The sequence below is a fragment of the Manihot esculenta genome, chromosome 16 (assembly GCF_001659605.2).
Source record: "Manihot esculenta cultivar AM560-2 chromosome 16, M.esculenta_v8, whole genome shotgun sequence".
NCBI lineage: Eukaryota > Viridiplantae > Streptophyta > Magnoliopsida > Malpighiales > Euphorbiaceae > Manihot > Manihot esculenta.
The window spans coordinates 4,398,064-4,420,591 of NC_035176.2; the positions used below are offsets into that span (position 1 = coordinate 4,398,064).

Here is a 22,528-nt window from a genome sequence, read left to right on the forward strand (position 1 = left end):
ACATGACCTGAGAGCCCGGCCAGCTAACCCAGAGCTCATTTCACTAAGCGAAAGACAGAGCTCTCAGGTCGGCTAGTCCAGCTCGGACAACGCACCTGAGAGCCCGGATGAAGGAGACTCAAAGCTCAATTCATCTAAGTAGAGACCGAGCTCATAGATCGGTCAGACAACCCAGTTTGGAAATATGAAAGCCCAGTTGGCTAAATGGGTCCGAAGTCCGGCTCACGAGTACAGTTAGTTCAGCTCAGAAAAAACAAATTTCAGTTAAAGCTACGAAGAAAAGCAGTTTCAGTACTCCATCCATGGTAGAGAAAGAACAACTCAAGTATGAACAAAAACGAGAACTTCATTAAAAGAAAAGCACATTACAGCACGTTACAAAGGCCTACACTACGGGACGAAAGACTATCCTTAAAGGATTTACATAGCCACATGCATCATCATCAACAATTACATCGTTATCACCTATCCTACTACTTCGGCCTTCGGTTCGGAGAAACTCTCGCAGCTCGATATGTGAGTTTGGCAGAAAGAGCTGCAGAAAGCCAAGAAGTTAATCCTCATAAGCGTTTCCCATGGATCCTCTGTAGGACGGCATTCGGTTGCCCAAGTGTGATACGCGTGACAAACTCACATGTCATATGCTGTGTGTATATCACGCATAAAAAAACACGGGCTTCAGATTACGACCTCAGGAGGATCGCCGGGCTAACGTGTGAAGGTACCAGCAGAAGCTTGACTGAGTGTAGCAGATCTCAGTCTCGCGTAATACTGGTACTTCACATCAAAGAGACTAATAATACTGGTGCTTCACATCAAAGAAAACAACAAACCGAGCACTTGAGCCCCTTCCATTTATATCCAAAGAAGGCAGCAACGGGGGAGGTCGGCCAGAAGATCTGGGCAAAATAATTTCAGCAACTTGCCGAATGGTCCCACCCATCAACCGCCCTACCAGACGGATCCCCAAAGCAACATTCAAACTCCTTAGAGGTAACATCCACTCCTCTGAAATTTTGAATTGACTCATCTTCATCTCAGGTACTACGAAAGAGTCCCAAAACAGAGATAAGTTAGCACAATTTTCCGTCGAGATGATAAAAGTAAGATTAAAACAAATTCCTGGGGCAACACAGCAATGTAATATCAAGCTCGCCTTCGCCCGCTTGAAGAAGGCACCAAATGGATCCTTCACAGATAAAACAAGAAAATCTCTCTGTTCCAACAAAGTGCCTGGGAATGGTAAAGAGGTGAGGTTAACATATATATCCAAAAGTTTATGTTTTGCAGGACAAGGTAGAGCCGAATTCTCAATTAATGCTGTCAGAATCCTTCAAAGATATTCATGAGAAAGGAAAGAAAAGACATGTCCAGATAACAATGACAGGAAAGCAAAAATAACCGAGAACGCGGAGAATAAAGAAAAGTCCGAAAGAGGAAAGAGCAGATAGGATTCAGAAACTGCGCAAAGATAAAAAAATGAAAGAGTATTATAAAGACACCTGGACACGAACAGGCGCGGCCATGATGGTTCTTGATATTCACCCCCTCGGCAGTTGGAGCAATAACTCCCGAGAAGGTGAAGGGGCAATTGATGACCGCTGGATTTCTTCACCCCAGAACAGGGGCTTGACCCCAGCCAAAGGCCCATGACACAGAGGCCCACGTACTTGATACCCCCCAACAAGCCTGGCTCATCCCAGCTTCCGGGCCGGGCTCGACCAAGCTTCCTCACTCAGTCCAGCCTGATCCCTGACCAGCAGACCCCTCTCAGGCCCAGCGTCCAGCCCAACTCTCGGCCCAGCCCGGGGTCCAGAACAGTACTCACCAGACAGCCTGGCAGATCCGCTCGAACGTACGCATGAGGAGAATCAGAGGCCGTTACGCATGTAACAGGCAGCTGATACCCTAGTACACCCGAATCTGTATGGCAGAGATGCGTGGCCCAATCCTGGAGAGACCTTTACACGTCACCAGCAAGCAAGACAATGTATAAAAGAGGAGTCCCCTCCTCAGAAAGTTTAAGCCTTATTCTGTAACACAAAACCCTTGAAAAACCCTATTGGATCTCAGATCATCAAATAATTATATTAAATTTTATATATTTAGATTCAGATATTTATCGTGAAACAGTGCCGAATACTTCATAGTAGTTAGATCAAATGTATTAATTATACCCAATTTAACGATAAAGAAAATTTCAATTACAAACAAAGCATAGAAAAGTTTGAGGTCTAAGAGCCACAAACTTGGCTTCAAACCTTGAAGCCAGCTTGTGGAACCGCATGCTTGTGTAACATTATGGCTTTAGCATTAAACTGTTTGAAGTTCATACCTGTTTAATAATATAATATTAAATTAATTTAAATAGATATAAATAAAATTAAAAAATATAAAATTATCAATCTAGAAATCCGACCATTGCCCACCGCCATTAACGGAAGTCTATGGCTAAACAATAGGCATTATGTTAAGCTGTAATGTTTTAGAATTGGGAAATTTAGGATTTGGGTGTTGAATGAGTCTTTATTGTTGCTATTCGGAAAACTACAGAAAGCAGTGGAGAGAAATTTGGAAACAGTATAAGTAAATGAGGGAGAACCAGGTGATTCATTGCCTCATCCTCTCTCAGAACACCCATAATAAATTTCACCACTAAGAAGCCAACCCTTTTGTTTTTCCCCCTTATTTTTTTTGGTAGTAATCTTCTGCTGATAATTTTCTCTTTTGAAAGTGCTTCTTCTGGGTTTGCTTGCTTATTTGCTGCACTATATTTTATTTTTTTCCATCATCTCTTTAAACGGCTTTTCAGAATATGATTTATAAATTTTATTTTTTCTCCTTTTATGAGTGATATTATGCTTATGTGAATTATTTTATTAATTATATTTTATTTATACTTATTTAAATTAGTTTAGAAGTGTATTTATTCCTCTTTCCGAAATTTAAAATATATATTTAAATATAATTTAAAGGGTAAAGAGTACTTTATATCTGATATATTGCAGATCACAGCTAATTATTATTTACAATGATAATATTAAAAAACAAAATATTTTCAGAGTAAAATTAGATCAGATTATGGAACCAATGGGATTTATTGTTTTAACTGCTTTCTCAACTGTTTCCAAAAAATATGTATATTTTTAAAATAATTAATTTATAAAAATTTTAATCCATTTCTTTTTTTTAATTAATTCTTATATTTAACATTAAAAAATGTAATACTTTTTACTTAAAAATATGTCTTACTTCTAAAGCATTTTTGAGGCCACTGACGCTACATGGAAATCTCCATTATTGCAATCAAATAACACAAAATTAGTTTCCTAACGAAATATTATTTTCTCTTTCTAGATATGTTTTGAATTTTTTTTAACTCTCTTTGTGAAATTAAAAAAAAAATTACTATCTAATTGCTATGATATATAAAAATTTTTTAATTAATTTTTTAAATTTAAAAAATATACTAAAATATTTTGATATTTTTATTACTTTTTATATTATTTTAATTATTAAATATTTTGATATTTAATTTTTATAATTTAAAAAAATTTATTAATTAATTGTTCAATATCATAAAAAGTTTATTAATTATTCTTTTTATATTAAAAATATTTTAAAATTTTGTATAATATGTAATGATTAAAATTAACAGAATAATTAATGGACTATTTCAAAAGAAAAATTAACAGAATAATTATTTACTTAACTTTTTAAAATGTTATGAATATTTTTAATATATTATTTAAAATTAAAAAATTAATTAATAAATTTTTAGATTAAATAATAATTTTTGTAATAAAAAAATTTAATTCAATTGTTTTTTTAATAGTTTTTTTTAAAATAAAAGAATTCAATTTTATAATTTTAGAAAAACTATTTTAAGAAAAGATTGAAATTTTTGTATGATAGGGCAAAAGCAAATTATGCCTTAAAAAAAAGAGGGAGCTAACAGCACACCTCATCAGTGGCTCCCTCGCCTTACAGAAATCCAAAGTTATAAATACAGAGCATATTTGAAGAAGCCACCTCGCTCTTTTGACACTTCATTTTCCTTCTCGACCTCAAGAGAGTGCTCAATTTTCCCTCCAATCAAATAGCAGCCTGACGCGCACCTCTCATCCGCTGTTTCCAGGCAACTCTTCCTCTTTTTCTTTCACATTATAGCCCGTATAATCTGGCGTATGAGATACACTGGAAGATCTTATGTTTTTGCCTTCACCAGTTGATTCTTCTGGAATCGATCTTCAACTACCTGTTTGATCTATTTGAAATGAAGTCTTTGTTCTTAGATTGTAATTTTATCTCTCATTTATGAATTTGTTCTTTATCGAATTAGGTTATGCGATTGGTTACTGCTGGTTCAACGTGAAAACTGTTCGAAATTGAGCTCTCCTCTTCTCAGTTTCCTTTTTTTTTTTCGGTTGATTTCACTGGTCTTTGACCATAATCACTCTGTCCTCGCTTCTCAGTTTTAGGTTAAATTTGACGTTTAACCAGTGTCATTGAAAATGGGATAGTTATACATTATACCATATGCTCAGGTTGATTCTCTAGGGTCATGTTTCTGTTAAATGATCTATGACTATTTGTTTTGCAAAGTTACTGGTATGTTCGGAGCAGTTTTTCCCAAATGATTTTTTTTTTAAATCTGATTTGTGGATTTTTCTTTTCCCTTGCATTTTAATGCTGGACTTTATTCTTTGACCTTCTAACAAGTTCGCTTTATTGCTTTATAGAATTCTCTTTAATTTAATCTATCTTTGGCTTTGTGCTCTTTTGTGTTTAATATATGAGAAGTTAGTGTGGGCTTACTTGATTGTTTTAGAGTGAGATTTTCTGTTCCTCTCTACTAGTTGCGAAGGTGTGCTCTGAATAGCTGATTTGTCATTAACTAGAAAATGAATATTCATTTAGCCAAGGTTTCAGAAAAAAAAACAAGAAGAAAAATAATTTAGGCAAAAAAGAAAAAAAAAGCTCTGAGAGGTTCATTTGTCTGTATCCTGTGAGACATGACATCATCTCTAGATGGCTAGCTAGTTGTCTACGGGATGACAATTGTAGGTCCAAGTGAGATCTTTATGAGGCAATAATTACAAGAGATAAATTTGTGTGAAAACTGAAAACTTGCTTCTCTTTGATCAGTGGTTTTAACTTTTATACAAGGCAGTAAACTGACTAACTATAACGAACTAGCAAGAACGTACACATGCTACAGCTACTGAATCTTCCCAAGATTTCTAGAATAAATAGTTCAGCTCAGCTTTCTCTGCATCGATCCTAAAGTCTGTGATAATAATGATCTAACTAAGGTATTTTTCCTCTTCTATTATAAATTAATTGGCATATTTACATAGTGAATCTATCTATCTATCTATCTATATATATATATACTCATTTATGAGGATTTAAGAGCTCATTTGATTTTTAATATTACTTCAACTTGATGTTTTCTCACCACTGAATTAGACACTTGTACTTCAATATGGTCATATTGTTGTAGATAGACCTTTCAACACATGCCAAATTTAAATAGTAAATTTTGCTCATATCTTAGTGTTGTCTGGTTGTTGCCGTTCTTAACCAGTACAGGCACCTACATCACAGATGGCAGAATCACAGAAGGGAAATTCCTCATCTGTTGATCCCAAAGAGAAAAAATCATCTTTAGGTATTTTTTTTTTTTGCTGTTATGCTTACCATGCATCCTTGTGGCTTTTCAATCCAAAGTATAAAGAAATTAGTAGTAGGGCAACAAAAGAATGGACAGTTTGTATCATACTTCCTAAATGGCTGGTAATAGTAAGAACGGCATTGTGAAAGTATAGTGGAGAGAAATATCTGAAATTCTGGGTAGGACTTCAACAATTAGAGTGACCCAATGAAGATTACACAACAAACACACTTAAGCTCATTTATAATTATTGTCTGATTTAAAATTCTAACTCGGATGGCTTGAACTTCATGCTGCAACCTCTTGTGTAAAGGTAGGAAACCTCTAAGGTTCCACAAAAGAGGCTATTGGTTGGAAATACTGTATCTTTGTTTCTTGAAGCTGTTAGCCTTTTGGATGAATTGCTATCATGTCCTTGCATTTTATCAAAAAGATCTACTTAGTACCTACTTTTGAAACCCAATTAAAATGTCTTTAGTCATTCTATTAGATTTTTGTCAAAGAAACATTAATCCACTTGTTTTAGTTTTGGTGAGAGGGACTAAACAATATGAGTTAAAATTACAATGATTACATAATATGGATGGTTAAAATCATGAGGAATAAATATTATACTTATTTAAAATCAAGACAAGCTGATCAACATTCTTTTTAGTGAAGGACTAAAAAGTTTGATTCTATAAGGTGCATGGACATTTTGGGTTTTAGAAAAGGAACTAAGTAGTTGATTTTGATAAAGTACAAGGACTTTTGATAGTAATTTACCATAGCCTTTTACATCCAAATTCTGCAAGCACCTCTTATTATCATCATCGTCGTCGTCGTCATCATCATCATCATCACTGTTATTGTTATTATACTGTTATTTATTATTGTTATTAGTATTACTGTTATGACTGAACTATCTAATGAAGTCTTAAATTACCTTTAAAACAGATGATGATGTTGGAAAAGAATTTCTTAGCTCTTGGAAATCACTTTCAGTTACAGGAGATGACACAATGGATTTTAGTTTTGATACAGTTCCAAGTGGCAAGAGAAAGACGTTCAACTTTGATAAACTGTAAGTGCCGCAAACAACTGTGGCTTCATAATCATATTATCTCGTTGAAAAAATTTGCCTTACCTTGGCACTTTTAATTTAATCCTGAGTATTTCTCATGTCAATGTGCTTTTGATTTTCTTGTGAATTCTTTATCGTGTTCTGCACTATTATTGTCATGTCCTTCCTTAGTTACATGTTTTGTCTCTATAATTTCATTTCATTTCATGAGGGTGCTAGCTTGAAGTCTTGGGCAGAATAGAAGTGTGCTCATTTGCATAGGAGCATGCAGCTATTAATCTAATATTCATTTTCAGGGATATGGATTTTAATCTAGATGGTGATTTTGACAAGTTAACATCCTTCAAAATAGACATGCCTGACCTTGATTTCTCATCCCCATCGAAGAAGACTGCAAAACCCAAAGAAAGTTCTAAAGGAGAATCTTCTAGAGTAAACCATCAAGGGAAGCAAGATTGCTTTACCTTTTCTTTTGATTTCAATGAGTATGTATAAAAAATTATTTGGAGCATTTAGCCTTATTATACAGAAATTTTCTACTAGATTTCTGGGCGAATCTATAATGATTTTCAAAATTGCTTTCCTGGCACACTTTTTGTTGCAAAAGCAGGTTGGATAACTTCAATTTTGATTCAACCTTGATTCAAGGAGAGAAAAAAACTTCCATGAAGAACCTAGACTGCAAAGAAGCCGGTTCAGCTAGGAGTGAACATCTGGGCTCAAAAGTTAATTTGGCTGGTAATGATGATGCCTTTGATGATAGCCAAACTAATGAACTTCATGCGTCAGAGAAAGCAACTTCTTCAATTTCTGAGACCAGTTTGAGTGGTGTAGAAAAAGGCAATTCTTCAAATGAAAGTTTCCCTTCAAAATATGGAAATATTGGAGATCTGGTTGTGCCACAGAGCACAAGAACTTCACAACAGAAAATAATTTCTGCTAGTGTGGAACGAGCAGATCAACAGAGTTGCTTGCTGCAGAAGGCAATGCCCACAGAGGCATGTGCTCAACGGACAACAAAGACTTTGCCTGTCCAATCTGTTCATATCAATTACAAAGAAAAACAAGAATGTGCAACCTTATATGTGGATTTTAATGAGTAAGTGGAAAAATAATTTGGGGGCATTGAGCCTTATTATATAGGAACTTCCCACAAGCATTTTGAGGGAATTGATAATGAATTTCAAAATTGCTTACCTGTCACATTTTTTGTGGCAAAGCAGGTCGGATCATTTCAATTTTGATTTAACAAAAACTTCCATGAAGAACCCAGAAAGTGAAAGGGTTGGTTTAGAGAGGAGTGAAAGTCAGAGCGCAAAAGTTAACCTGGCTGGTGGTGATGATGCCTTTGTTGATAATCAAACTAACAAACTTCCTGCATCAGACAATGCAATTTCTTCAATTATTGATAGTACTTTTAATGTTGTGGGGGCTGGAAATTCTTCAAATGGCAATTTCCCCTCACAACATGGAACTATAGGAAATGTGGTAGTGCAACACAGCACAAGAACTTCACCGGAAAAAATAATTTGTGCTAGTATAAAAGAAGCAGATCAACAGGGTTGCTTCCTGGAGAAGGCAATGCCCACAGAGGCATATGCTCAACTGACAACACAAGTTTTACCTGTCCAATCTGCTGATGGAAATGATTCAACTCGAGATACTGAATCAGATATTCAAACCAGGCCCCTGGATAAAAAAGTAAACATAGAATCTGTTGCAGGGGATAATGTTAGTGACAGAATGATAACTGTTGTTGGCATTAATCATGGGAAATCACAATTGAATTTAGCTCCACCATACTTTAATGGAGTAGAGAGCACCCAAAGTAAAAGTGAAAAGACAGATGGTGAAACGCAAACTAGAAATTTGATAGGGACTGAGCCAATACCAGATGATCGAGATCTTGAAGCTACATCCACTTCAAGTATTTTACAGACTAGACCACATGGTTTCAAGGCCAGTGAGGATATCCAGAAGTCAGCTTCAAAACTTTTGGCCCCAACAAGGAGGTTAGACAATTATAATCTTCTTGCATGTTGGTATCCTTTTCTGATCTTCTTTTTGGCCCCAACAAGGAGCTTTGTAACATAATCAATTTAGATGTTATGGAAGTGAAAAAGTGAAAAGATCGAACTTCCTATTTCATTTTCAGCAAGATGGCTTTAATTACATGAATGGATAAGGATATGGGGGAAAAATTTCATCTCTATCTGAAGCTGCAGATAGAGAAGGTTCTCAAAATTACTAGTCAATGTGCACTCCTGGTCTAATTAATTTTTGATGATTGTTTTTATAATTAAATAAAAGTCATAATATTCTATATTTGTTGAATTGTATTGATAGAAGCTTTTATGCTAGGCATGGCAGGTCTGTTTTAACCATCACTGATACATTTTCCTTTTTTTAATTTCTAATTTCTAATTTTAGCTTTTTGTTATTTCATGTAGCGATCATGTAATAAATATTGTGACACCAGCAAAGGAGAAAGAATTAGGAGTTGTCTGTTCAAAGTTTTTTAAGAGATCCAAGGAAGGGGAAACTCAACTTGGTCAGCCACCATCAACTACTGTGGAGGGTTGCTTGTTGGGGAGCAAAGGAATTGCTGCCAATCATCCTGCTAATGGGAAAAGGTGAGACATGGATTCTTTACAATTGCAATTATAATAATGTTAAGCCTTTTCATCTCATGGTCAACAGGGAGGGCTTTAATGCTATCACTGCAATAAACCAGAGAAAATTGATTAGTGATTCAAAGTCATTTTCCATGGAAATGACGAAAGAACCTACTTTGCAGGGAAGTGAAAAGAACGTTAAAACCCCATGTAATATCAGGTGAGGCATCTTTGCCTGGTACTATGGTTTTAACATAGTGGTTTTCATTCTTGGATAATTTATTAAAAATTTTTTATGCACGAGCAGAAATGGGGTGCTTAAATTTTGTTCAGATAGCGAGTTGCCAGTGGAATTGTCAAATAACTGTGTCCCCTATAATCTTCAACAGGGAGGGCGTATATGGTGGTAGCAAACAGAATGTCTGCAAGTTGAATAGTAGTCCAAGACTGCCTGATAAAGGAGTAACAAAGGACGCTATTGTGCCAGGAACTGGAAATAACATTAAAGATCTTAATAATTTTGGGTAAGGCATCTTTGTTTGTATTCAACAATTAGCAATTACTGTTTGACTTGGCAATGGTATTGTACTAGTTTACTCTGGGAATAGGAGTAGATCAACTATGATGCCTTTTTCAGATCTTAAATTCATTTCCCTGGTATGGATAAATTCATTAGTTGATTCTCAATTTTGAAAAATGCATTAAAATGTCTCTGACTTTTTAAAAAATCTTCCCTCTGTTAGTTTTAGCTGTTAAGTATTGTAAAAAAGTTTAAAATGTCCTTGATACGGAGGGACTAATTAGTAAACTTTTTAAAAATCTGAGGATCAACTAATAAGTTTTTCAAAACAATAGGAACTAAATAATAAAATACTTACCAACAAAATTAATGTAGAGACTAACTAGTAGATTTTTTGAAATGTTATGGACATTTTAATGCATTTTTTAAAACTGAGGGACTAATTAGTGAGTTTCTTTATACCATAGGGACTAAATAGTATATTTTTTCTAAATTTAAATACTAAATTGACATCATTATTTGTTATTGCTTGGTTTGTTTTCTGCATTTAAGATGACAACTTGAATTTCTGGGAAACACAGTATTAGTTATTATTGGTACAAGGTTAGGGAGCCTGTTGAAACATTTTTCAAAACTGAGGGACTAACTAGTGAGATTCTTTATACCATAGGGACTAAATAGTATTTTTTTTTCTAAATTTAAATACTAAATTGACATCATTATTTGTTAATGCTTGGTTTGTTTTCTGCATTTAAGATGACCAATTGAATTTCTGGGAAACACAGTATTAGTTATTATTGGTACAAGGTTAGGGAGCCTGTTGAAATATTTTTCAGTTGTGAAGTTAATCCTGCTTGCTCAACTTTTAGGGCGACCAAGTCTACTACCCAGACAAGTATAAAGTCTACAGCTGTGTTTTCAAGCATGGGATCAACTTGGAACTCGAAGATGATTTCTGTTGAAGGGCTTAAAGCTGAGAAGAGAACACCTGATCTTTCTGGCTTGAAGATTTCAAGGTCTGATGAGAATATGGAGCTTCATGTTACTCCTTGCCTTCTGATTTTCAAATTAAACTCTCATAATATATCTTTTTGATGGTTGATGTTTCTTAGGACTCTTGGAGTGAGCAAAGATCAGTCAAATAGTGTACTTAAAAGGGAAATAAGTTCCTTCAGAAATTCAGAGAAAAACATGGAAGTACAAGGACTTACTGCATCAAAGATTGTCCATCCCATTGTAAATGTTGAGAGAAAAACTCTGCTGAATGCATCTTTGAAACGAAAAACATTTGAGGTTTCTTTTTTTCCCTTCATCCAAAAAACAGTGTATTGTGTTAAGCTTACAAAGAATTTTTACCACTTTCTGATTTTGAAGCAATAGCGAATTTTTTAAATGTCTTTATGAAAGCCTTGATGTGTATGTATCACTAGTTTATTAAGATGTAATTTTGCAGGCATCAAATGCTGATCTATTGCCCTCGAATCCACAGAAACGTCTTTCTCAGTCACCAAGTGAAAGCAGGTACCATCATATTACTAGTCTTATCAGATTGCTGGTCGTATCTTGTATGCCTGAATAAAACTTGCTTTGTTGCAGAAATTTGAAGGAAGCTTTGGAAATAACTGTTGAGGAACAGGTATCTTTCTAACAAACACCAATGTGGCTACTAAGATATAAGTAGAAACATGTAGTTGGTCCAAACCAACTTACTTAATTTCTAACTTTTCTTGCCTTGATATTCTTTTAGGGTTGCAATCATGATAATTTTGCAGAGAGAAAGATAAGGAGCATTCTGTACAACAGCCCAACTTCCAAATCTGAAATTTCTCAACAGGAAAATACAAAAGAACAAGACATTCCTTTGGGTATGGAAAATGACAGAAATGTTCGAAAGGCTGAAGCATATGCAAAAGAACTTGAGGATGTAAGTACACCACGGATTACATTATTTGCTATCTTGTGGTTTATAAATGGTTTCCTCTTAATGGTTTCAATGTTCACTTCCGAAACTCGTATTGTGCTAAGTGATTCTTTTAAGTTCCCTGTCTAGCCAGTCTGATCCAGTCTACTCTGGATTATTCGTCAGATTTTTTCCTTTCCAGAAACTAGCAAAGTTTTATGGCCCTTTTGAGCTTCTAATGTGGATCGTCTTCCACATTATTTGGTTCTAGGCAGAAAATGATTTTACCTTGGGTTTCCTACGCATGCACTAGTGTCAGCTCAAACCATTGTTCACTGAACTGCAAATTGAATCTATAAATAATAGGCTTACATACCTGTAATAGATTTTATATTCAGCAAACCTTCTAAATTACAGACACGAATAAAATTTTGTTTGATGATTTTGGCTGCAGATTGGCAACATGCTGAAGAAGAAATATGAGGAAGCCAAAGAATTACTGGTTCGAGCTATTGTGAACAATAACAGTTTACTCATGCTTAACCATCCCATGTTTGATGAGAAGATATCCTTCCAGTCTTCACTTTTATTCTGTCTTTTTTATTTGCCTTCTATTTTAGTTTAAATTGAAGTGCTATGTTCCTTCACAATTGGAAACATCCGAATGGTTCAGAAACTTGCTGCGGAGTTGATGTCTAATTAGCTTCAGATTCAAACAGTAGGAGCCAAAAAAAGGTACTCCCATCTTTCCTCCTCCCTTCTACATGCATTTATAATTTTAGGCTCTGTTTATTATGGAAAATAACTTACATATGGAAAATATTTTCCACGGTAAATGTTTTCATAGAAAATATTTTCAAGAAAATAATTTATTTTTCATTATTCGATTATAATTCAAAAAGAAAAAGATACTAATAAATTTATATATAATAGTATTAATAATATTGTCAAAATTCATAAATGACTTCCTCTTTTATTTTTATGAAAAAAGAAAGTCATTTTCTATTAATTTTTTCTTTTTTGATTGTCTAAATGTCAAAAAGTGAGGAAAATCTTTTCTGTAAAAGGCTTAATTTGATAATTTAATATGATTGCAAATGTCAGGGACAAACGTTATGTTCCCTTTCAATAAGTTTTTCTGCGCAGTTGAGCTATTCAACAAAACTTCCAAATATGATGTTTTGCTGGTTAAACTGGCTAGCTGCAGGTTTACTCGTAATATGCCTCGTGCATGTTTACTCTATGCCAAAAATAGCATGCTAATACCTTTACTCCGATGAGATGTCTTTGGGGATTTGCATATTAATCACTGGACCAGTTTAAACCATGTAAGCTACCCTGGATGGATGAATATGACCATTATACCTCTCATTGATTAGAATAGCCATGAGGCAGAAAATCTAAACCTAGGTTTGATTGCTTATGATAAAAAAGAAAAGTCTTGATTACTAAAATAGTATCTACTTGCATATGCGGGTCTGTAAAGACTGAGGCCTGGCCAAGAATTTTCCTTTTGGATGTAAGACAGGTTTGGTTTTCACTGTCAAGTATTGCGCAATTCTGCTTTAGTTTTTGCTATTCGTAATTACTAATTTCCTTTAATTTTCCAATTTACTTACTGTTGGACTTCCAATTGGATTAGAATTTTGTGATGTGAATAGGTAATTGTAGAAAACGTATGGAAAATTGTGGGGTAAAGGGTTTCTACATTTGTTAAAGAATATTTGTAATTAATAAAATCTTATGCAATAGTTTTGCTTGATTAGTTTTCTTTTTCTTAAATTATTTAAGAAAATCAAACAATTTTTTATTTTTTTATTAATAAATAAGTTTCAAGTTTTAACCTTGATTTCTCCTTAAAAATAAAAATAAACATAAAAATAAATATCAATATATATAAGGTGAGCTTCACATGGATTCAGAATAATATAATTCTTGAGCATGTAATAGTTTTTCTCTAAATATATAAATTAATAGTTAAATTTATTTAAAAAATACTGCAGAGATTTTAACTTTTGTGATATTTTTAACCTTATAATTTTATTTTTAGTCAACTATTTATTAGTTAAAAAAATTATTGATGCATTTATGTATCGGTAAAATAAAAATAATGATATTGATCACCTCTCGCTCTTTTAACTTCTCTAAGTATAAAGAAAAATAGAAAATAGAGAGCTCAATCAGTATATAAAATTACTTAAAGATTATAGTTTTTTTATGTTATTGTTTAATTAAAATTTCTTTTATTTATAAAGGAAAGCTATTTTATAGTATGTTAAGATTAATAAAAGTATTCCTCTATTTTTAATTACTCACTACTTTTATTTTTATTGGTAACTTATAAATGTTAGGGTTCTTTAAGATCATGATACGTGTACACAGAATTGAAAAAAGTTTTAAATTCTGTAAATTTAATCGATTGATTTGATCGGACTGCAGAAAACTCAATCTATAAGATACAAAAATCAAAACAACCTCATTGACCTTATCAAAACTCGGAACAGATGGTTTGACTCCTTTAAGGTTCGGTATTAAATGTAAGTCTAACTAATCATAAATAAGTAGGAGAGCCCAACTCAATACAGATTGAGCAGAGCACGATTTGACAAAACCAAGATAGGATGTTGACTTTTTATGCATTGGCCATCTATTAAGTGCGTTGTTAAGGTCATAAATGTGCGTGCAGTAAAATGCACTGACATACAAACACAATAAACAGGATTTGGACTAGCCGGCTTTGCATTTATTAGTCAATCACCTATCATTAATAAGTCGCATCTCAGTCCAGTTCGATGAGATATGACACAAAGGGTGTCAGAACTATCAGAGATATATGTACCGCTGATCCAAAACCGTTACTAAATCTGTTAGAAAATTAATAAATCTGTTACAAAAATTTATTACTATAGCATTAGTAACGAGATTCATAGTAACAGATATAAATTCTTTACTAATTCATTACTAAATAGATTAGAAATAGATTTTTTATTGGTTAGTAACAAAAAATTCCGTTATTGATATGGAAAAATCTATTAGTGTCATATAAATGAGCAAGAAATAAGCCTGCAGTATTTTATTTAACTTTTAAGAAAGGTTAAAAGTTGAAATTTCTTATAAAATTCTTGAAAATTTAAAAGTACTCCAAACAGCTAAAAAAAGGACTATTTACAATAGCAAAAAAAATCTAATATGGAAATTTATAAAACAAAATCAAAAAATAATTAAAATGCAAAATTGACCCCTAAACGATAGAATTTGGATATCGAACTTTGCGACAAGGCCTGTGATCGTTTGTCGCATTTTTAAAAGTCGTTCATCTCAAAATTCCCTTTTCGGAAAGCAATTGTGAGCCTCCAGCGGACGTTGTAAGCAAAAATTAAGCCTTTTTCTTCATCACTTGAGTCCGGTCCAAGTTTCTATAAAATTCAAGGCTAATTGCTCCGTATCAGTAGTCCGTGAGAGCAAACCCTCATTTTTCAGCTCCGCATCAGCTTAGACCTAGGACAACCGAGCTGTCGCCTCAGACTGCTCTTTGGCCAATTAGCTCTCTAGATGAGCAGCCCGGTCATTCTGAAGACGCTCTGCTCAAATAACTCATTAAATCTTCTCACCTCAGCCTTGTGTTCCCCTTTTAGCAAGGTAGTAACACGAGCAACCTCTTCTTACCTAACCCTCTCAGCTTCAGTACGAGCAACCTCCTGAGCACTCCTCATCTTCTCTTCTAGCTTGATAAGAGCACTAAGGACCTGGAAATATGAATAGACAATTAGCACAACAATGAAAGCAGAAGTAAGCAAAATAGGTAAAGAGAGAAGATACCAAGAGAACTTGTCTTTTGGAGTTAGTAAAAAGCTCTTCAACAGGCTTTGAACTGCTAGCCTCTGACTGTGCACTGGACTTAATCAGATGATAAAAGGTCCCTAAGAGCCGAGGATGACCGATATCAGGAGAAGACCCAAAGACATGGTTACAGAGAAGCTCTGCAATAGAAGTAGGGGTCGACTCTTGATTCAAAGTATAAGCAATTACCGAATTATGGGGAATCAGAGCCTACGATAGCTTTATACTGATATTAGTAGACAGATTCCCTTTACCTCCCCTTACCGTGTCAGAGGAGCTTCTCGCATGACCGCCTGAGGAAACCCCATGCTCGGAGACTTATGTAGCTGGGATTCTTTGACTAACCTCATTTTCTTCTTTTGAGGCTGGGGAAGGTCAGACCTTTGAGGAGCGGCTCTAGAATTTTTCTTTGCCAGGCCACTCGAAGCCTCATCCTCCTCTTTCGAGGAGTGGTCGGATGGGAGAATTTGGATAGCAAAAGTATCAAGAGAACTGCGAGGGAACACCCCCTTCTCTGACTGATTTCCTAATGCCTATTTCCTCCATAATCTCCACATCTCTCTCCTCTTCGACTTTATTTGAGAGAGGCCCCATGATTGCCAAGGGCTATGCACTCCCCTCTTGTTGAGGATCAAGGTTAAGGGCATCATGGATGACCTCCATAGTCTTCCGAGCAGTGAATTGCTCAATAGCCTGCTTGACGAAATCCCTGGACAATGTGAAATTCTGGAGCATTGTGGTGTCACCCAATAGAATGTTAGAAGTTGCGAATCATAAAGCTGAAAATTTTAGTCAATGAAAGAAAAAGCAAGAGATGAATGAAATCAGTCAATATATACCAGCGGCATAACAATCACCCCCTAGAGGAAGTTGCAGACATTTGAAAATGTCATACTTATAAGGGAAAGAAGTCAGACGAGCGAAATACAATTGCTCCTACTTAGACAAGCAGGGAAAAATATTACACTCAAAGTCAATATTCTCCGAAGCTGTGTCAAAGCCCCAACTCCGTTCTCTCCTCAAACGAATGACAACAAAGCTTTCGACCCAATGACGGATAGAATCCTTATGGTTTGAGAAAAGACAAACCCATGCAGCCACTGAAGTTTCAAAATCCATTATTTGACTTAAGGATCCTAAAAAGAGACCTAAAGAGGTTCATAGATGGTCTGAATTTTCATCCCCAGCATACAGCCTTGAAGGCACACATGAACAAAATAGAATTGGGAGTCAGTATCATAGGAGACACTCGGTAGAGCTCAAAGACTTCAACAAAAGAACGAGAAAGAGGAAAAGACAAAGCATAGTCAAACTATTTCAAGTAAAAGACTAGCTTTTTGCCGTATTGAGCATGGACTAGCCCAAAAGGAGGAGGAAACGAGAATAGAGCAATTCTCTTGAAGGAGCGTAGAGCCCTAATTTGATAGGACTGTGTGAGAAGCAACTCTTCAGGGATGGCTCTCCGAAAATTATTTGGGAAAACATTGGATTGCAACCTCTTTACATTGGGAAAATTCTAAGGGAGCCATGAGAAAAAGAGACGTACCTGAAACATGTAAACTCTCAAAAGAAGAGCTGAAGAAGGAGGGGGGGAGTTCGAAACAAGAAGAAAAGTGTTCGAAAATGCTGAAAGTGGTTCAAAGCGTCCAAAGGAATGCTTTTATAAACCAAAAAATTCAAATTTCAAACTCCCTAAAAGACCATTTAATATTGGTTCCTCAAAAACCCCTAATAAATCATTGCCTTCGTTTAATGTTGCCTGTTTGAGAACCGATAATGACAAGGGTGTGTTTCTTGGAGAGAAATGCATCGAAAACCGTCCATAGCGGCTCCATAAGATTAAATTTGCTCCTCCAACCGTCATAAATAACTCTTGGAGAAATGAAATTGCATCTGATAATATATAAATAATAGGGCTCTTTAAGATCACAATATGTGTACATGGAATTCAAAAGGGTTCCATAAATCTAACCGACTGGTTCGACCGGACAGCAGAAAACCTGACCTATAAGGTACAAAGATCATAGCAACACCCTTGACCCCACCAAAGCCCATAATAGATGGGCAGATCCTTTCAAGGCTTGGTATTGGATGGAAGCTTGACCAATCATAAGTAACTAGGAGAGTCCACTAGGGGTGAGCATTCGGTCGGTTCAGTTCGGTTTTGAATCAAAAACCAAAATTTTAGTATTTATAAAAATCGAACTGAATCGATTTTGGATAGAAACTAAATCGAACTGAATCGGTCTGATTTAGTTTGGTTTGATCGTTTCGATTTTTAATAAATTTTTTTATTTTTTACACTTTATTTTTAGTATTTTAAAATTTAATTAAAATATTTTAATTTTAATATGTTTTAATTTTTCTATGTTATTGAAAATAACATATTATTATCACTAATCGGTTCGGTTTGATTTTTTTGATTTTTTTCTGATCAAAATCGAACCGAATCAAAATAATTAAAATTTCTGAAATTAAAAACCGAACCGAACTGAATTGAATAAAAAATCGAATCGAATTTTCAAATTAATTCGGTTTGATCGATTTTTTCGGTTTGAACCGAATACTGCTCACCCCTAAAGTCCACGTCAATACAGATTGAGCGGAGCATGACCTGACAAGACCAGGGTAGAATGTCAATCTCCTATTCATTGACCATCTATCTAGTGCGCTACCGAGGTCATAAATGTGCATGCAATAAAATGGATTGATGTGACAAGCACAATAGACGCCTGACACACCTATGAAAAGACATCTCAATCCAGTCCGATAAAACATGACACAAGCGACGTCAAAACGATCATGGATATATGTACCATTAATTCAACCCAAAAGGCTGACTCTACTTTTTCTCTTCCTAACTTCTTCTTCCTCCTCTTCTTCTTCTTCATAACTTTCTCTACATCTTATATCATTAAAACTTTACTCTAGTGCATAAACATGATTTGAACGTCGGAGGGTCTACATTGGAGCATTTTTGGTAAATCCCTGACTATTTTCGCATATTTTGCAAGTTCCTTCTTCAAGATCGAATATGGAGAAGCCCATATGAAATCTCAAAGTCATTCACTTTTCTTTGAACCGATAATGACTCATCGAGTCAAACCACAATCTAGGTGTCCATATCTCATGACTCCGCCAAATCTCAAAACATCAATTATATTTTGATTTTGTTGTACAAGGTGTCTCTATCCATTAAATATATGGAGTCAATTGAATTAAACATTGTTGAAATTTGGAGAATACATTCTATTCTCCAAAACACCCTCTTCTTGAACTCTAATCTCTGAACATCTTCAAATCTACCCATTATAAATTTTATGGGCTTCCTCGACCTAATATAAGAGAAATTGTGATTTTTATTTATATGTGCAAAATTGGACTGAGTAGGCACTCAGTTCCAGGTGCTACTTGCACCTCCTTCCAAAGGATCATGAGTGAATGCCTTGATTCATCTTTCATTTACTCAGGAAAAGAGAGAAGGAAATTCTAACCAAGGGATTGTGTCATGGATTTCAGTTATCGGACGATCAAATGCACCGAGTATGGGAAAATAAAAAATCACGAACTTAGATTATTTGCTATACTTTATTGGGCATCTTGGGATCGAGTCCCTAGTTATTTGAAAGACGGTCTCTTCCTCAATATCCTTTACACTATATTTGAATGAGATGAGGAAAGGGTAAAGGATAAGGAAAGGTAAAGAGGGGGATATGAAATTTCAGGTAATTATTTCACTTGCCACTCCTTACACCCTAATTTGGGATGTAAGAAAATTGGTATTTGAGAGGGAAGGAGGGGTAAGTCTTATCCCTCATTTCCTTTATTAACAGCTTCCTCACTTCTTGCTAAATATTTACATTCTTCTTTTTTTTCTTACCTCTTCTCCGCCTCCAATTAAATATAGTGTTAAGAGTCCTATTTTTAGAGATTATTATTATTATTATTATTATTACTTTTCCTGTGAATTTTAATCTCTTTTTCATACCTCTCGAAAAAGGCACAAAGCTAAAACATAGCTCTCTTTTTTCAAGCAAGACTCCATTGCTTCTTCTTCCTTTATAACTCTTCCATGCAACTTTCTTAGATAGACTTTCATTATAAATTTTCAAATTTAACTTGAGAATCGGATGGTTTTTACCGATGGCATGTTTTTACTGAGGGCATCTTTTTTATTTTGAAGGTCCATAGAAGCCAGATATGTGGAGTCTCATTTTAATGAAAGAGCAGTAAAAAGTTTCATCATGTAGTTTCATGAGATCTAACGGAAATAATGTTAGATTCCACCAGAAAATAAGAAGATACCAAGAATTTTGTTGAAAATTGATTTAAATCAAACTGGAATAGAGATTGTTGCAGAAGCCGCTGTTGCAGTGGTTACTTACTGAGAAAACCAGGACTAGAGAAGAGGGTATATTGGGAAATGAGAAGTTCCCCCTCACATTTACCATATGAATCCTTTGCCTGCGGATGGTTTGAATACCTTTTGAACAGATTGAATAGCCAGGACTAAACTGTTCGGTTTTAGAAATAGATGAACCCATCCACTAGTTATGACACAAATTAGAATAAAAAAGTAATTTTTCTATTTATTATTTTAATTATTTATTTTTATAATACTCCTCCATCTTATAATTTTTGTTTACTTTTTAGTTATCTTAAAATTATTATTTATTTACTTTTTTTATACTATAATAATTTATAAATTGATTATTATAATCATATTTAATTTTATATAGTTTTAAAAAACTTCTCAAAATATTTTTTATTATTTAATAAAATTTATTGTTTTTAAGATAAATATAATTAAAAAATTAATAAAAAAAATCATCTTTCTTAATATATATGAAAAAGATAAAAATTATGGAATGGTGGGATTATTATTAAGAAGTAACCCTATAAGAAAATCTTTCTCCTATTTTTATGGAATGGTGGGATTATTATTAAGAAGTAACCCTATAAGAAAATCTTTCTCCTATTTTATATATAATTGAAACCTATTATAATTTCACATTCCTAAATTTTAAGCTAATTTCTCCTAGCAATTAGATGCCGTTTCGAATAAAAAGGGGAAAAGCCGTTATATGACAATGAATTAAAACTAATTGGCAATTTTAGACATGTTTCATAACATCAGAGTTGAATTTATTTATGTTTACGTAGAAATTGTACTGATTTGCATAATAGTAATGTTATTACATGTGGACCTGCTAATTTCATTTGACATATTAATAATATACATTATCATTTAGATTACGGGTTGCCACAGCCCATAAATTCGAATTGCCAACCCTTGCTAGTGACTCAGAGGCAAGAAATTTCTGACCGATCAAGTCAGTCAATAGTGGCTCATTCGGAACAGAACATTTCTTAGAGGAAAAAGAAATGGTGGAACATGTTTGAAAGCAACAAAGAACTAATAAAGACAAAGTGACTTCGAAGTTTATTGGTAATACAGAACATATCCTAATCATCATGGCGGTAGCCGAAACTGCTTTAGAAGAAGCCAAATAAACGAGTCTTTTATGCCAATAGGAGAAGAAGAAAAAAAGAAATAGGTTTTTTAGAGTTATCTCCGGCGTTACTAGGCCGCCCCTCTGCTTTCTTTACATGCATAGCAGGATCCACTTGTTAGCAATATCAACAGAGAAGAGAAGGTATTTTTTATATTAATATGAGTTTATATAAGTGATAACAAATAGATATAGATGAAGGCTTTTCATTCAAATAACTCATATTATATGTCTCCTCCTGCAGTTTCAGAGTTCAGACAATATTTCTCATAGGCAAGCCTGCCTATACAATCCAAACTGGTCGGTATTTGTTTTTATTTAGAGTTGTTTTTTTATTTACCCACTTGGATTATAATAACAAAGAAGCCATACTCTTGATCTCTATATATACGCCCTTCTAGGTTGACTCTCTACAAAAACCAAGTATCCCATATTTTCTGAGAAGCTTAACTTGTTGAAAATGGGTAATTGCTTGAGAATTTCTGTTTGTATATTCCTTGTGTTGCTTGCCATTTCATATTCTGAGAGTCGCCTCCTTGATCCATCTCTGGTAAGGAGAAACCTTATAAGATCGATTCAGGAAATGGGTGAGAAAGAAGTTTACAATGTCAGGCAGGGAAATGAAAGCATGAACAAATTCCATTTTCATTCCAAAAGAGTGAGTCCTGGAGGTCCTGATCCTCATCACCATTTTAAAAATCAGTAGTGAAGACATTCTGTGAGGTATATTGTGGGCATGAGGTGGTGTTTTAAGGAAGTTCTCTGCTTTTGTTTTTGTTGTTAGGGAATGTAATAAACCTTTTTGCTATGTTAATTATGAAAATTCTGCCTTGGGTCTTTAGGGATTCTAGTGTCTTCAAGTCTATGTTTGAGCTTGTTAGAAGAACAACAACAGTTCTCCTTAACCATTTTAATTCTATAATATTAGTTAAAGTTAAATTTCATACATTTTTAATGACTAATTCGGATTTGTATTAGACGGCTCCACTAAAAAAAGATAAAATATATTTTTTTAAAGTTTTAAAGGTATTTCTTAAAAACTATTAGTATGGTAATAAAAACTCGATCATTCTATTTTATTTATTGGATAATATAGATAATATTTTAATCAAATTAAATATTGGGTTAAAAGATATGTATAATTACTAATTATTAATTAAAATAATAATGATAATAATAAAATAAAAAATAACACATTTTCTCATAATTGTGAATCTATATATCGGTTGTCTAATGTTTGCTTGGCCAAGCGGCTAAAGGGATATATTTCAAACTTAGCAAGGTAAGTGCCATGTATGAGTCCCAGTCCTCATAGAAAATTAATTACACTTTTCACGAATTACTCTCTGGAGTTTTAGCTTCTGACAAAAAAGATATAATTCCATTCGAGGTAAAGGAAT

At 34.2% G+C, this 22,528-nt stretch overlaps 1 protein-coding gene across 10 annotated transcripts; it reads left to right on the plus strand.

Moving 5' to 3' along the window:
• The first annotated feature begins 3,954 nt into the window (after positions 1–3,954).
• On the plus strand, positions 3,955–21,976 carry LOC110602906 (uncharacterized protein At4g18490). Of its 10 annotated transcripts, XR_002486059.2 has the most exons (18): positions 5,336–5,674; positions 6,614–6,740; positions 7,037–7,225; positions 7,348–7,839; positions 7,964–8,752; positions 9,191–9,373; positions 9,441–9,575; positions 9,745–9,879; positions 10,745–10,891; positions 10,988–11,168; positions 11,329–11,396; positions 11,472–11,511; positions 11,623–11,799; positions 12,230–12,340; positions 12,434–12,510; positions 20,868–21,272; positions 21,373–21,428; positions 21,530–21,976. XR_002486059.2 is itself a non-coding variant. In XM_043952088.1 (16 exons), the coding sequence occupies exons 2-16, from the start codon at positions 5,611–5,613 to the stop codon at positions 12,476–12,478; spliced, it is 2,883 nt and encodes a 960-aa protein (XP_043808023.1). In that variant the 5' UTR covers positions 3,955–5,315; positions 5,596–5,610; the 3' UTR covers positions 12,479–13,343. The 10 variants fall into 10 exon arrangements, 9 of the variants coding, with proteins under 9 accessions (XP_043808023.1, XP_043808022.1, XP_043808024.1 ...); XM_043952088.1 differs by lacking the exons at positions 20,868–21,272; positions 21,373–21,428; positions 21,530–21,976 and adding an exon at positions 3,955–5,315 and having other exon boundaries at positions 5,596–5,674; positions 12,434–13,343; XM_043952087.1 differs by lacking the exons at positions 20,868–21,272; positions 21,373–21,428; positions 21,530–21,976 and adding an exon at positions 3,955–5,309 and having other exon boundaries at positions 5,594–5,674; positions 12,434–13,343.
• Positions 21,977–22,528: the final 552 nt, after the last annotated feature.